This window comes from Nicotiana sylvestris, chromosome 9 (assembly GCF_000393655.2).
Source record: "Nicotiana sylvestris chromosome 9, ASM39365v2, whole genome shotgun sequence".
NCBI classification, from domain to species: domain Eukaryota; kingdom Viridiplantae; phylum Streptophyta; class Magnoliopsida; order Solanales; family Solanaceae; genus Nicotiana; species Nicotiana sylvestris.
Window position 1 is genome coordinate 133,302,886 of NC_091065.1, and position 12,760 is coordinate 133,315,645.

Sequence of the window (12,760 nt, forward strand, 5' to 3'; positions counted from 1 at the left end):
AAGTAACAAACCGTTTCTTCTCTCCGCTATCCCATTTTGTTGAGGAGTATTGACACATGAAGATTCGTGAATAATTCCCTCATTTTTGAAGAAAACGGAGAGGTTTTGATTGAAGTAATCCTTGGCATTATCAGAACGGAATCTTTTAATTGTCACATCAAATTGGGTTTTAACCAGATTAAAAAAGGTAGGAAGAACGTGGCTGACATCTGATTTTTGCATTAACAAATAGATCCATGTTACTCTTGTACAATCATAAATGAATGACACAAACCATCTAGCTCCAAATATATTAGGAATAGAAGAGGGTCCCCATACATCACTATGAATAAGAGAAAATGGAGTCTAACATCTTTTGTTGCTTATTGGAAAGGAAACACATTTATGTTTTGCGATTTCACAATCTTCACAATGAAAAGACTCAACAACCAAATTTTTGAATAACGATGGAAATATTAGCTTGATTACATAAAAAGAAGGATGATCTAAGCGACGATGATAGATCCAAACTCTCTCTTTATTGGACATAACAGATTCAGACAAGAATGAACTAGATAAGGAATTCTTAATTGTATCTCCACCATTGTGAAAATCCAGAAAATAAAGACCACCTTTCTCACTAGCACGCCCAATCATCTCCTAACTTGGCACCACGGGCTTCAGGGTTCTGAGTAGGAAATTCATGGGGCCTTACATCCTCCCCCACTTAAGATCACTCGTCCTCGAATGAGGATCAACGTTCACTTATTAACAGTCTTAGTGCAATCTTCTGCTCTTTATAACCTGAAACATGTTGCCAGTCCCCAAATTTAGCTAACTCCCTATATTTCCAAAAATTTTGCTAGAGTTTCCTTTGTATTTAGGCCTATCCACCTGTCAAAGAGCCCCAGAAACATATCCTAACAGCGGGTACACATTCCATAGACATAAGACATGACATAACTAGTACAATACTAACCATGGCCGCATTGGCAACATGTATATATATATAACCAAAACAGGATAGTTTTACATAGATCAAATCAGAAGATAAGAGTTAATAGGAGCTAAGTGCATAAAAGCTATTACATGATTATTCGAACAAATGTGGGTACTTCTTTCTCATCTCATCCTCGGCTTCCCAAGTGGCTTCCTCAACTTGCAGGTTTCGCCATAACACTTTCACAGATGCAATTTCCTTATTCCTCAATTTTCGAACTTGCCTATCAAGAATGGAAATTGGAACTTCTTCATATAACAGCTCTTCATTAACCTCAATAGTCTCAACTAGCACAATAGAGAACGGATCTCCCACTACCTTTCTCAACATGGACACATGAAAGACCGGGTGTACCATTGACATCTCGGGTGGCAGCTCGAGCTTGTATGCCACCTGACCAATCCTCTGAATGATTCTGTACGATTTGACAAACCTCGGACTCAATTTTTCCTTCTTTCTAAATCGCATGATGCCCTTCATAGGGGAAACCTTCAGAAATACCCAATCATCTTCTTTGAACTCTAAATCTCTGCGACACACATCCGAATAGGATTTTTGGCGACTCTGAGCAGTTTTCAATCTCTCCTTAATAATCTTGACTTTCTCCATGGCCTGATGCACGAGGTCCGGCCCTATCAATTCCGCTTCTCCAACCTCAAACAACCCAATGGGATACCTACATCTCCTACCATACAGTGCTTTGAATGGTGCCATATGGATACTAGCATGGAAGCTGTTGTTGTAAGCAAATTCTATGAGTGGCAAATGGTTATCCCAACTACCCTTGAAATCAAGAGTACAAGCGCGCAACATGTCTTCAAGCGTCTGAATAGTCCACTCTGCTTAACCATCGGTTTGTGAATGAAAAGTTGTGCTAAGATTTACCTGCGTACCCAAACCTTACTGAAACTTCTTCCAAAAGTTGGCTATGAACTGAGCCCCTCGATCCGAAATGATTAAGATTGGAGTGCCATGTAACCTGACTATTTCTTTGATATACAACTGAGCATACCGTTCCGCTGTGTCGGTAAATTGGACTGGCAGGAAGTGCGCTGACTTTGTGAGTAGATCAACAATCACTCAAATTGAGTCGAACTTGAACGGAGTGTGTGGTAACCCTACCATAAAATCCATGTTGATCATCTCCCATTTCCACATTGGAATTTCTATGCTTTAAGCCAATCCACCGGGCCTTTGGTGTTCGGCCTTTACTTGCTGACAATTCGGACATTTTGCCACAAAGTTCGCCACATCTTTCTTCATGTTATTCCACCAATAAATTTCCTTGAGATAATGATACATTTTCGTGGAACCTGGGTGCACGGAATACTTGGAAGTGTGAGCTTCTGCCATGATCCTTTCCCAAAGACCGTCAATATCAGTAACACATAGGCGGTCTTGGTACCGTAGGGTACCATCATTCATGCCAAAGGAAAAATTTATGGTTTTGTGTTTGAGAATCCCCTCTTTTAGTTGTGCTAACAACGGATCCACAAATTGCTTCTCTTTAACCTCTTCCACAAGCGATGATTCAGCCCTATTCTGCACAATTACCCCTCTTTCATTAGAGTCCGCAAGGCAAACTCCCAAATTAGCTAACTGGTGAACCTCCCTAGACAACGGCCTCTGATGGGCCTCCAAATGAGCTAAACTTCCCATTGATTTTCTACTAAGTGCATCTGCCACAACATTAGCCTTTCCCGGGTGATAGAGAATATCAATGTCATAGTCCTTGAGTAACTCTAGCCATCTTCTTTGCCTCAGATTCAACTCTTTCTTCTTGAAAATATATTGAAGGCTCTTATGATCCGTAAATACATCCACATGGACCCCATACAAATAATGTCGCCAAATCTTTAGTGCAAACACCACTACCGCAAGCTCTAAGTCATGAGTTGGATAGTTCTTTTCATGATTCTTGAGTTGCCTAGAAGCGTAGGCTATAACCTTGTTGTGTTGCATTAACACACACCCAAGCTCGATCCTGAAAGCATCATAATATACCACAAATCCCTCTGTACCCTCTGGTAGGGTTAACACTGGCGTTGTAGTTAGTCTTGATTTCAATTCCTGAAAGCTCCTTTCACAAGCATCGGACCACTGGAACTTAACTGCTTTCTGGGTCAATTTATTGAATGGAGAAGCAAGAGTAGAAAACCCCTCAACAAACCTCCTGTAGTACCCAGCCAAGCCTAAGAAACTACGAATCTCAGTTGGAGTGGTAGGTCTACGCCAATTCTTCACTACTGCAATCTTTTGAGGATCAACCATAATTCCTTCCCTGGAGACGACATGACCTAAGAACGTGATGGATTCAAGCCAAAATTCACACTTCGAAAACTTAGCATACAATTGATGTTGCTGAAGGGTTTGCAGAACTTCCCTAAGATGGTTAGCATGATCTTCTTAACTTCGGGATATACGAGAATATCATCAATGAATACTATGACAAAGGAGTCTAGAAATGGCTTGAAGACTCGATTCATAAGATCCATGAAAGCTGCGGGGGCATTTGTTAGCCCAAAAGACATTACCAGAAATTCAAAGTGCCCATACTGAGTCCTGAAAGCTGTCTTTGGAATATCCTGCTCCCTTATCTTCAATTGATGATACCCGGACCGCAAGTCAACCTTTGAAAAACACACAGCACCCTGCAATTGATCAAACAAGTCAGCTATTCTAGGAAGGTGATATTTATTTTTGATTGTGACTTTGTTGAGTTGCCGGTAGTCAATACACATCCGTAACGATCCATCTTTCTTTATTACAAACAAGACTGGTGCGCCTCATGGCGACACACTCGGCCGGATGAGACCCTTCTCTAGCAAATCCTTCAATTGTTCCTTTAGCTCTTTCAATTTCCCCGGTGCCATTCTGTAAGGTGGAATTGATATAGGCTGCGTGCCTGGCATCACATCGATCCCAAAGTCAATCTCCCTATCTGGTGGAACCCCAGGGAGCTCATCTGGAAAGACATCCGAAAATTTATTCACAACAGGTACGGATATAAGTCTAGGTGCCTCAGCATCAGTGTCCGTAACATGGACTAAATGATAGATACACCCCTTCTTGATCATCTTTCCGGCCTTAAGGTAAGAAATAAACCGACCTTTAGGCATTACATTATCTCACTTCCATGAAACCACGGGCTTATTAGTAAACTTAAGCCTTATAGTTTTAGTTCGACAATCAAGCTTGGCAAAACATGAATAGAGCCAATCTATTCCCACTATTACATCGAAATCCACCATCCCAAGTTCAATAAGATCGTCCATGGTATTCCTACCACGCACCGTGACAACACAACTTCTATAAACTCAAGTAGCCAAAATTGACTTACCAACCAGAGTAGATACCGAGAAAGGTTCATGAAGCTGCTCTAGTTCTATCCCAAATTCCATAGAAACAAAAGGGGTAACATAGGACAGGGTGGAACTGGGGTCAATAAGTGCATACACATCATAAGATTGGACAGTCAGAGTACCTGTAACAACATCTGGGGAAGTCCCTGCAGTCTGGCGCCCACTCATAGCATATAACCGGTTGGGCCCTCCTAAACTCTGTGCACCATCCCTAACTGCACCTTGCCCTGCAGGTGCTGGGGGACCTTGAGCTGGAGAGGGGGCTGAAAATGTAGCAACTGCTGAACCGGATGAATGTGTTGTGCCCCTACCTACTCCCTGGTGAGATGCATGATAATGCCTTTGAATATGACCCCTCATCCCACATCTATAGCATATAGGTAACTCTAGATAGCAAGTCCCTAAGTGCATCTTCCCGCACCTGGGGCACGGGGACCTCTGCTGCTTCTGGAACCTCTCTCCTGACCAACCCCGCTGATGGGATCCCCTGCTGCCCTGACCGGGCCTGAAACGACTCCATTGCTGCTGGCTGGACCCTGACGGCTGTGCACTGGCTGAAGACTATGCAATAGACTGGGAAGGCCCTGATGATCCTCCCCTGAAATTTGATCTTCCCCCACCTAGTGACTCTCCCATATTGCCCGTAGACCGGGCCTTGCTGCTACCCTCTCTCTCCATTCTGTTCTTTAATTTACGGTTCTCTGTGGCCTGGGCAAACGCTACCATCTTCCCATAATTCATGTCGGAATTCAATGCAGCCGTAAAAGCCTCATTAATGGTTAAAGAATTAAGGCCCTAAACAAACCGGCGCACCCTGCCCTCCATTGTGGGCAACATATAAATGGCATACTTGGACAAGCGAGCAAACACCATGTGGTACTCCCACACACTTCTGTTACCTTGCCTTAAATTTTCAAACTCTACCGCACGGGCTGCCCTTGTCTCAGCGGGCAAGAAATAGTCAATAAAGGCATCAGCGAACTCGCCCCACCTCGCCGGAGGGCACCCCTCCTCGAGGGAATCTTCCCATAACTCAAACCACGCATAGGCCACCCCTTTCAGGCGGTAGGTAGCCAACTCTACTCCCTCTATCTCAGTTGCACGCATAACCCTGAAAGTCTTGTGCATCTCATCAATAAAATCCTGAGGGCCATATTCTGGATTGGCACCCGAAAACACTAGAAGGTCTAACTGAAGAAATCTGTTTACCCTGGAACTAGTGGAATCCTCTTGCTGGCTAGATGAACTACGTACAGCATTTGACCTCTAGGCCTGGGAGGCTACTCGCTGAGTCAACATCTAAATAGCTCCCCTAAGATCCCCATCAGAGATACCAGAATCGGAAGTTGGGGCTGGAGGCGTGATAGGAGTATTAATGGGAGGGATAGTAGTATCCCCCGCAGGTGCAGGAACTGGGTAGTCTGTTCTAGAATAGGAGTACCAGGCAGGGTAATAGCAGGGCGACTACCCTCACCCGTAGTATCAAGCAATGATTCATCAGCCACTTTTGAGGTGGCATTGGCTCCTTGGCCAATTCTCGCTTTCTTCTTAGGTGTCATTTACTGAAAGATAGAACAACGCACTAATTAGAGAGGGAACAGTTTCACCGCACGATCCAGAATACCAAAGAAGGGTGTTATTCCTAAATGACCAAGTAGCCTCTAACTTATAGATATGGTCGACTACACACCAATAAGAAGGACTCTACTAGACACGGCTCCGTGACATCCTAGGACACTTAAAAACCTTAGGCTCTGATACTAAGTTTGTCACACCCCAACCTCGGGAGGCGCGACCGGCGCTCAATCGAGTGAACCCAACTGAGCAAGCCTTACCATACACTTCCTACCCACCTCGATATGAATAAAGAAACCATACTTTTGTTTATCCATTTAGATGGGGAAAGATAACACATTCTACATTGATAGTTCATTTTAATCACCACATTAAACCGTAGATGAGTTAGTTTCCAAGATCCCCATATAGTTATAATTTATAGGCAACATAAGTTTAGAATTACAACATGGTTCGTAGACCCATCCAACCCCCGTACATAACCCACAGGTATGTCTACGGAGCCTCTAGGATACAAAAGTTGAATTTGACAACGCCGGCAACAAGGCCCCGACTATCCTCAAAAGTGAAAGTCCACAATACAAAGATATATAATATATAGCCCCTTGAAGGAGAAAGGGGCTCACCAAGATCTTGACAAGAGGGATGTTTCGCTACACACGACCGGCACTATCCGCTATGGAGCCACCTACATACATTTTAAAAAAAATGTAGCGCCCCCGGCAAAAGGGACGTTAGTACCATAATAGTACTAGTATGTATAACTAAACACCATCAAATGAGAAAGAACTTTCATACACAAATAAGGAAATCACATGTATCACTCCAAAGCTTTAAACGATCATAACATTATCAATATGAAAGAATTACACAACCTTCACATCATGTTTCCATAGCCTTTAGTTGGGCATTTCATACTGTTCCACATCGTTCACATTACCACCGCTATCTTGAGCGGAGTCCGATCTCGACCCGATCGGCTAGGCCGTCTCCTAGAGACGTTACCAATATTCTATCACACTTTCCAGTTTCAATCATCAATGCATAACCGCCATGTGTATATGTCATGGCGTCCGATCACGGCCCGATTGGCTAGGCCACCTTACCGAGGTCACCATTTTCCATTATTCATCTCACTCCAATCTTTGGTTACACATGGATTAGTTTACCGGCACTTGGGGCCACAATTTTCACATTCCACAATTCATGTTTCACATTGTTACCATTTTCAACATTAGGTTTGTAATTCAAGAGAGTATGGCACACAAGAGCAAATAAGGTTGTAGGCGTAGATGAGACTTCCTGTAAATGGCACAACAACGTACTTTAATTTCAATCTAAGGTCTAACTATTTCGATACATGATTCATAGTCCTTACACCTTTTCAAATTATCAAGAATAGCACGTTGATGAATTTGGGACACAGTTTCCACGCATATAAGGTTGCAACACCAAGTCAAGTGAAATAGCAATAAATACAACAATTCAATTTAATCTTACCGTACTCACACAACCAACGATGAAGCTCAATTTTTAAAAGACAGGAATTTATCCATACATACCTCAATAAATCTTTTCTTATTTCTTACAAAATTCCGGAACTTTTAGCACTCCGATCTATTGTGTAAGAATTACAAATTAAACCGAAAATTAGAGACGAGATTGAGATTCTAGCTTGTTTTGAGCATACTATCAAACACTAAAGGTGCATTGTAATCTTAGGCCCTTTTTGAGAGAAACTTCTATCATTTTATACCCCAATTGCTTTCTTTTTAGTTCACTACCTCCCAAAATTCTATGGTGCAATATCCATGCAAGAAATTAATTCTTATAACCATGAATTACTTCACTAGTGATCCCTTATTGCTAAGCATAGGAATAAGAGCTGAGGTAATGAAGTCTTACCTCTTGGGATGAAGATTTAGGTGCCGTCACTTGATTATCTTCAAAGATTTGGCAAGGTTTCATGGAGTAATTTGATGGGAAGCACTTCCCTCTCTAAGATCCTCTCTCTCTCTATCTCTCTAAAAGCATCAGAAAATATGCTCAAAATGAGCTATAACACCAAATATATTGATAAAGGGTCGGGTTTAAAATTTAGAAAATTGGAGCCCCGAGTCAGGTCTGTGATCGCAAAGTGGAAATGTGACCCGCAGAATGGACCGCAAAAGTGCTCCCAAAATCTAGACATTCTTTCTGGGTATGCGCCAGAAATGCGGTCCGCATACCCGTTCTGTGGTCGCATAATGCACCGCAGAACTACTCCTTACAAAATACCAAGGAACTTATGCGACGACTATGCGGTCCGCATATCGGTTATGCGATCGCATAATGGACCACATATTTAACCTCAAATTTGACTAACACACTGACTCATATTGCAGTGACTATGCCCCCTATGCGGTCTGCATACCTGATATGCGACTGCATTCTCTACCGCAAAATTGCACTTTTTTGGAAAACATTATTTCTTGACTTTTTAATGTACTGTTCAATCCAAAAGGGTCTGAATCCTAACACATGCTCCTTACTTGGCACCATAGGATTCAGGGTTCTAAGTAGGAAATTCATGGGGCCTTACATTTCCATTCCTAGCTTGCTTATCAGGTCTTGAAACACATTGTTTGGCAGTTCTTTTGTTAAAACATCAGCCAACTGATCTTTTGTAGATACAAATGGTGTACAGATGAGTCCACTATCTAATTTCTCCTTAATGAAGTGTCTATCTACCTCAATATGCTTAGTGCGATCATGTTGTATAGGATTATGAGTTATACTTATTGCTGATTTATTGTCATAATATAGTCTCATAGGTCATTCCCATCTTATCTTCAAATCATCAAGGATTATCTTTAACCATAACAACTCACAAACTCCTATCGCCATAGATCTGAACTCGGATTCTGCACTTGATTTGGCCACCACATTCTGTTTTTTACTTCTCTAAGTCACAAGATTTCCTCCTAAAAAGGTACAGTATCCAGAATTTGACCTTCGATCCACTAATGAACCAGCATAATCCGCATCAGTATAAGCCTTTAAAACCATGTCTCCTCCTCTTCTGAATAGTATTCCTTTTTCGGGGCTTCCTTTAAGATATTGTAGAATCTTGTTCGCCGCTTGGAGATGCATTTCTCTAGGGTCATGCATAAATTGGCTAACGACATTTACAGCAAAAGCAATGTCTGGCATTTTATGGGACAAGTAGATCAATTTCCCTACAAGCCTTTGATACGAGCCTTTATCTACCACAGAATCTTCTGGAGAATTACACAATCCATGATAATATTCAATTGGTGTGGCCACTAGTTTACACCCTAATTTTCTTGTTTCTTTCAATAAATCAAGCACATATTTTTGTTGGGAAATAAAAATTCCTTGTTTAGAATGTTCTACTTCAATTCCCAAAAAATACTTTAATTTTCCAAGATCTTTGATATCAAATTCATTGAGTAAACAATTCTTCAAATTGTGTATCTCCTCTGAATCATCACATGTTACTATGATATCATCTACATAGACTAGTAGAGCAGTTACCTTTCCTGTTTTTGAGTGCTTTGTGAACAAGGTGCGGTCTCCTTGACTCTGCCGATAGCCTAGCTTGATCATAACCTTTGTAAATCTTCCAAACCATGCACGGGGTGATTGCTTTAGTCCATAGAGTTCCTTCTTCAGTCTACATACCATTCCCTTCTTGCTTTCAAAACCAGGCGGTACTTCCATATAGATCTCCTCATCTAAATCTCCATGTAGAAAAGCATTTTTAACATCAAATTGTTGTAGGTTCCAATTAAAAATCGCAGCCAATAACAATAAGATCCTCATTGTATTCATTTTTGTCACTGGGGCAAAAGTCTCCAAATAATCAATTCCATAGGTCTGTGTGTAACCCTTTGCTACCAAACGTGCTTTAAATTTTTCTATAGACCCATTGGACTTGTATTTCACGGTAAACACCCATCTACACCCTACCGGCCTTTTCCTTTTTGGTGATTCCACCATTTCCCAAGTTTTATTATTCTGCAATGCTTCCATTTCCACCTTCATAGCTTCTTCCCGCTCTTTGTTGTCTAATGCTTCAAACAAATTTTTTGGAACAGGAATTGTGTGGAGGTTACTGAGAAAAGCTTTATGGCTTAGGGATAGGCTTTGATATGTCAAGGAAAGGCACAAAGGGTGTTGCATGCAGGTTCTGGTTCCTTTTCTAAGTGCAATGGGAAGGTCAAGATCATTTGGTTGGTTATGATCTTCATGATCAGTTTGGTTTGGTGTTTCCGATGGTTCAACAGGTTCAGGATAGGTATTAGGAGCAGGAACATGAGGAGATAATTGTGGTTGAGTAGTTTGATCAGTTAGCCTATTTCTTCTGGAATAAACCTGCAATGGTGGATTACTTTCTTGAATTCCTTATCTATATCAAGATTAGAAGACTCAATAGGTTCATTAGAATTTAGAGACTCAGATGAGTTAAGAGATGGTGACTCAGGCAAGGATATAGATAAGGATTTTTCGTGGCTAGGAATAGACAAATCAAGTAGTGATAAGTCTAGAGATCCTTTTCCATCCAATGACTCCCCCTGAATGTAAGAATTTTTAAAAAATGACTCACTTTCATCAAATGTGACATCAGCTGAAACAAAAAACTTCTTGGTTGATGGTTGGTAACACTTATATCCTTTTTGAGTAGGAGAATATCCAATGAAAACACACTTAAGAGCGCGTGGATCTAATTTGCCTCTATTCTGAGAATGAATGTGAACATAGGCAATACTCCCAAAGATTCTAGGAATCAATTCACTAGAATTTTCGAAATTCGGGAAGAAACTCCTAAGAGTATCAAGTGGGCTCTTAAAATTCAGAATTCTTGATGGTATTATGTTACTAAGATATGCAGCAGTTAGGACAGCTTCCCCCCAATACTGATTTGGAACCCTTTTGTGAAACAATAGTAATCTAGTAATGTCAAGTAACAAACCATTTCTTCTCTCCGCTATCCCATTTTGTTGAGGAGTATTGACACATGAAGATTCGTGAATAATTCCCTCATTTTTGAAGAAAACAGAGAGGTTTTGATTGAAGTAATCCTTGGCATTATCAGAACGGAATCTTCTAATTGTCACATCAAATTGGGTTTTAACCAGATTAAAAAAGGTAGGAAGAACGTGGCTGACATCTGACTTTTGCATTAACAAATAGATCCATGTTACTCTTGTACAATCATCAATGAATGACACAAACCATCTAGCTCCAAAAATATTAGGAATGCAAGAGGGTCCCCATACATCACTATGAATAAGAGAAAATGGAGTATGACATCTTTTGTTGCTTATTGGAAAGGAAACACATTTATGTTTTACGATTTCACAATCTTCACAATGAAAAGACTCAACAACCAAATTTTTGAATAACGATGGAAACATTAGCTTGATTACATAAAAAGAAGGATGACCTAAGCGACTATGATAGAGCCAAACTCTCTCTTTATTGGACATAACAGATTCAGACAAGAATGAACTAGATAAGGAATTCTTAATTGTATCTCCACCATTGTGAAAATCCAGAAAATAAAGATCACCTTTCTTACTAGCACACCCAATCATCTCCTTCGTGTCCTGCTTCTGAAGTGCATAATATGAAGAGAAAAAGGTTATTTGCATTTGGAATCTTTGGTGACTTTGTGGACAGAAATGAGATTTGCAAATAACTTTGGGACATGAAGAACATTCTTAAGTATCAAAGACTTTCCCAGTTGTATGTCTCTTTGGCCAGCTATAGTAATAACTGAACCATCGGCTATAGTTATTTTTTTATAGCTAGGGCAAGGTGAATATGATATAAAGAGATGGGAGGAACAAGTAATATGATCAGTTGCACCGGAATCAACCACCCACATTGGAGAAAATTTGTCTCTAACATTAGCAAAAAAAAGTGGAAGAAATACTTGCAAAGGCCATTGAACAACTACCTGTCGAAGATGATATATCCAGATATTCCAGCAATATCTTCAATTTCTCAATATCTTCTTTGTTAAATTCTGGGACTAATGAACTTTTTTATCAACCTGAGGGCTGCTAGCAATGTGTGTCTGCATTCCATCAAAAGTATTTTTGGTTGGAGGTTTACCATTGAGTTTCCAACATCTCTCTCTCGTGTGCCGGTACTTTTTGCAGTAAGTGCAGTAAAGATTGTCCCTGTTGACAATCGGTTTGAATGAACTTGCGGGCTTGATGGTGCTCTCCAATTGTGAAACTCCAGATTCCTTTTTATTTGTCCCTTTTGTCATAAGAGTTGATCCTTCATTTATTTGAGTTTCAAGCATAACACTCCTTCGTCCTTCCTCTGTCCGTATAATGGTCATTGTCTCATTCAACGATGACAGATCTTCTTTCCCTAAAATTTGCACTCGTACAGCATCAAACTCTGCATTTAGCCCTGCAAGAAAATCATAAATCCTTTCTTTTTCAATAAATCTTTTCAAAATTACAGCATCGTCTGTGCAACGCATTTGAATGCATTGATAGTGATCCATCTCTTGCCATAACCCCTGTAAAATGTTAGAATATTCAGTGACAAATCGAGCTCCCTATTTTGTTGCAGATAATTTTGTTTTTATTTTATAGATCCTGGCAGCATCATGAACTTTAGAGTATGTCTCCTTCACTGCATCCCAAATTTCCTTAGCAGTATTCAGAAACATAACAGTATCACTAATTTCTGGAAGCATGGAGTTCCATAACCATGACATCACCATTGAATCATGTTCATCCCATGCATCAAACTTGGGGTCTTATTTGGATGGTCCTGTACCAAGGAGATGTCCTAATTTCCCTTTACCTTTTAGAAA

The 12,760-nt window shown here is 40.6% G+C and overlaps 1 protein-coding gene across 1 annotated transcript; it reads right to left on the minus strand.

Moving 5' to 3' along the window:
• Window positions 1-2,152: 2,152 nt before the first annotated feature.
• LOC138878254 (uncharacterized) lies at window positions 2,153-5,900 on the minus strand. Its single transcript, XM_070157920.1, has 6 exons — window positions 5,783-5,900; window positions 5,147-5,498; window positions 4,324-4,708; window positions 3,536-3,630; window positions 2,984-3,260; window positions 2,153-2,674 (listed from the first exon to the last, which is right to left on the minus strand). The coding sequence occupies exons 1-6, from the start codon at window positions 5,898-5,900 to the stop codon at window positions 2,153-2,155; spliced, it is 1,749 nt and encodes a 582-aa protein (XP_070014021.1).
• Between the last annotated feature and the right edge of the window lie 6,860 nt (window positions 5,901-12,760).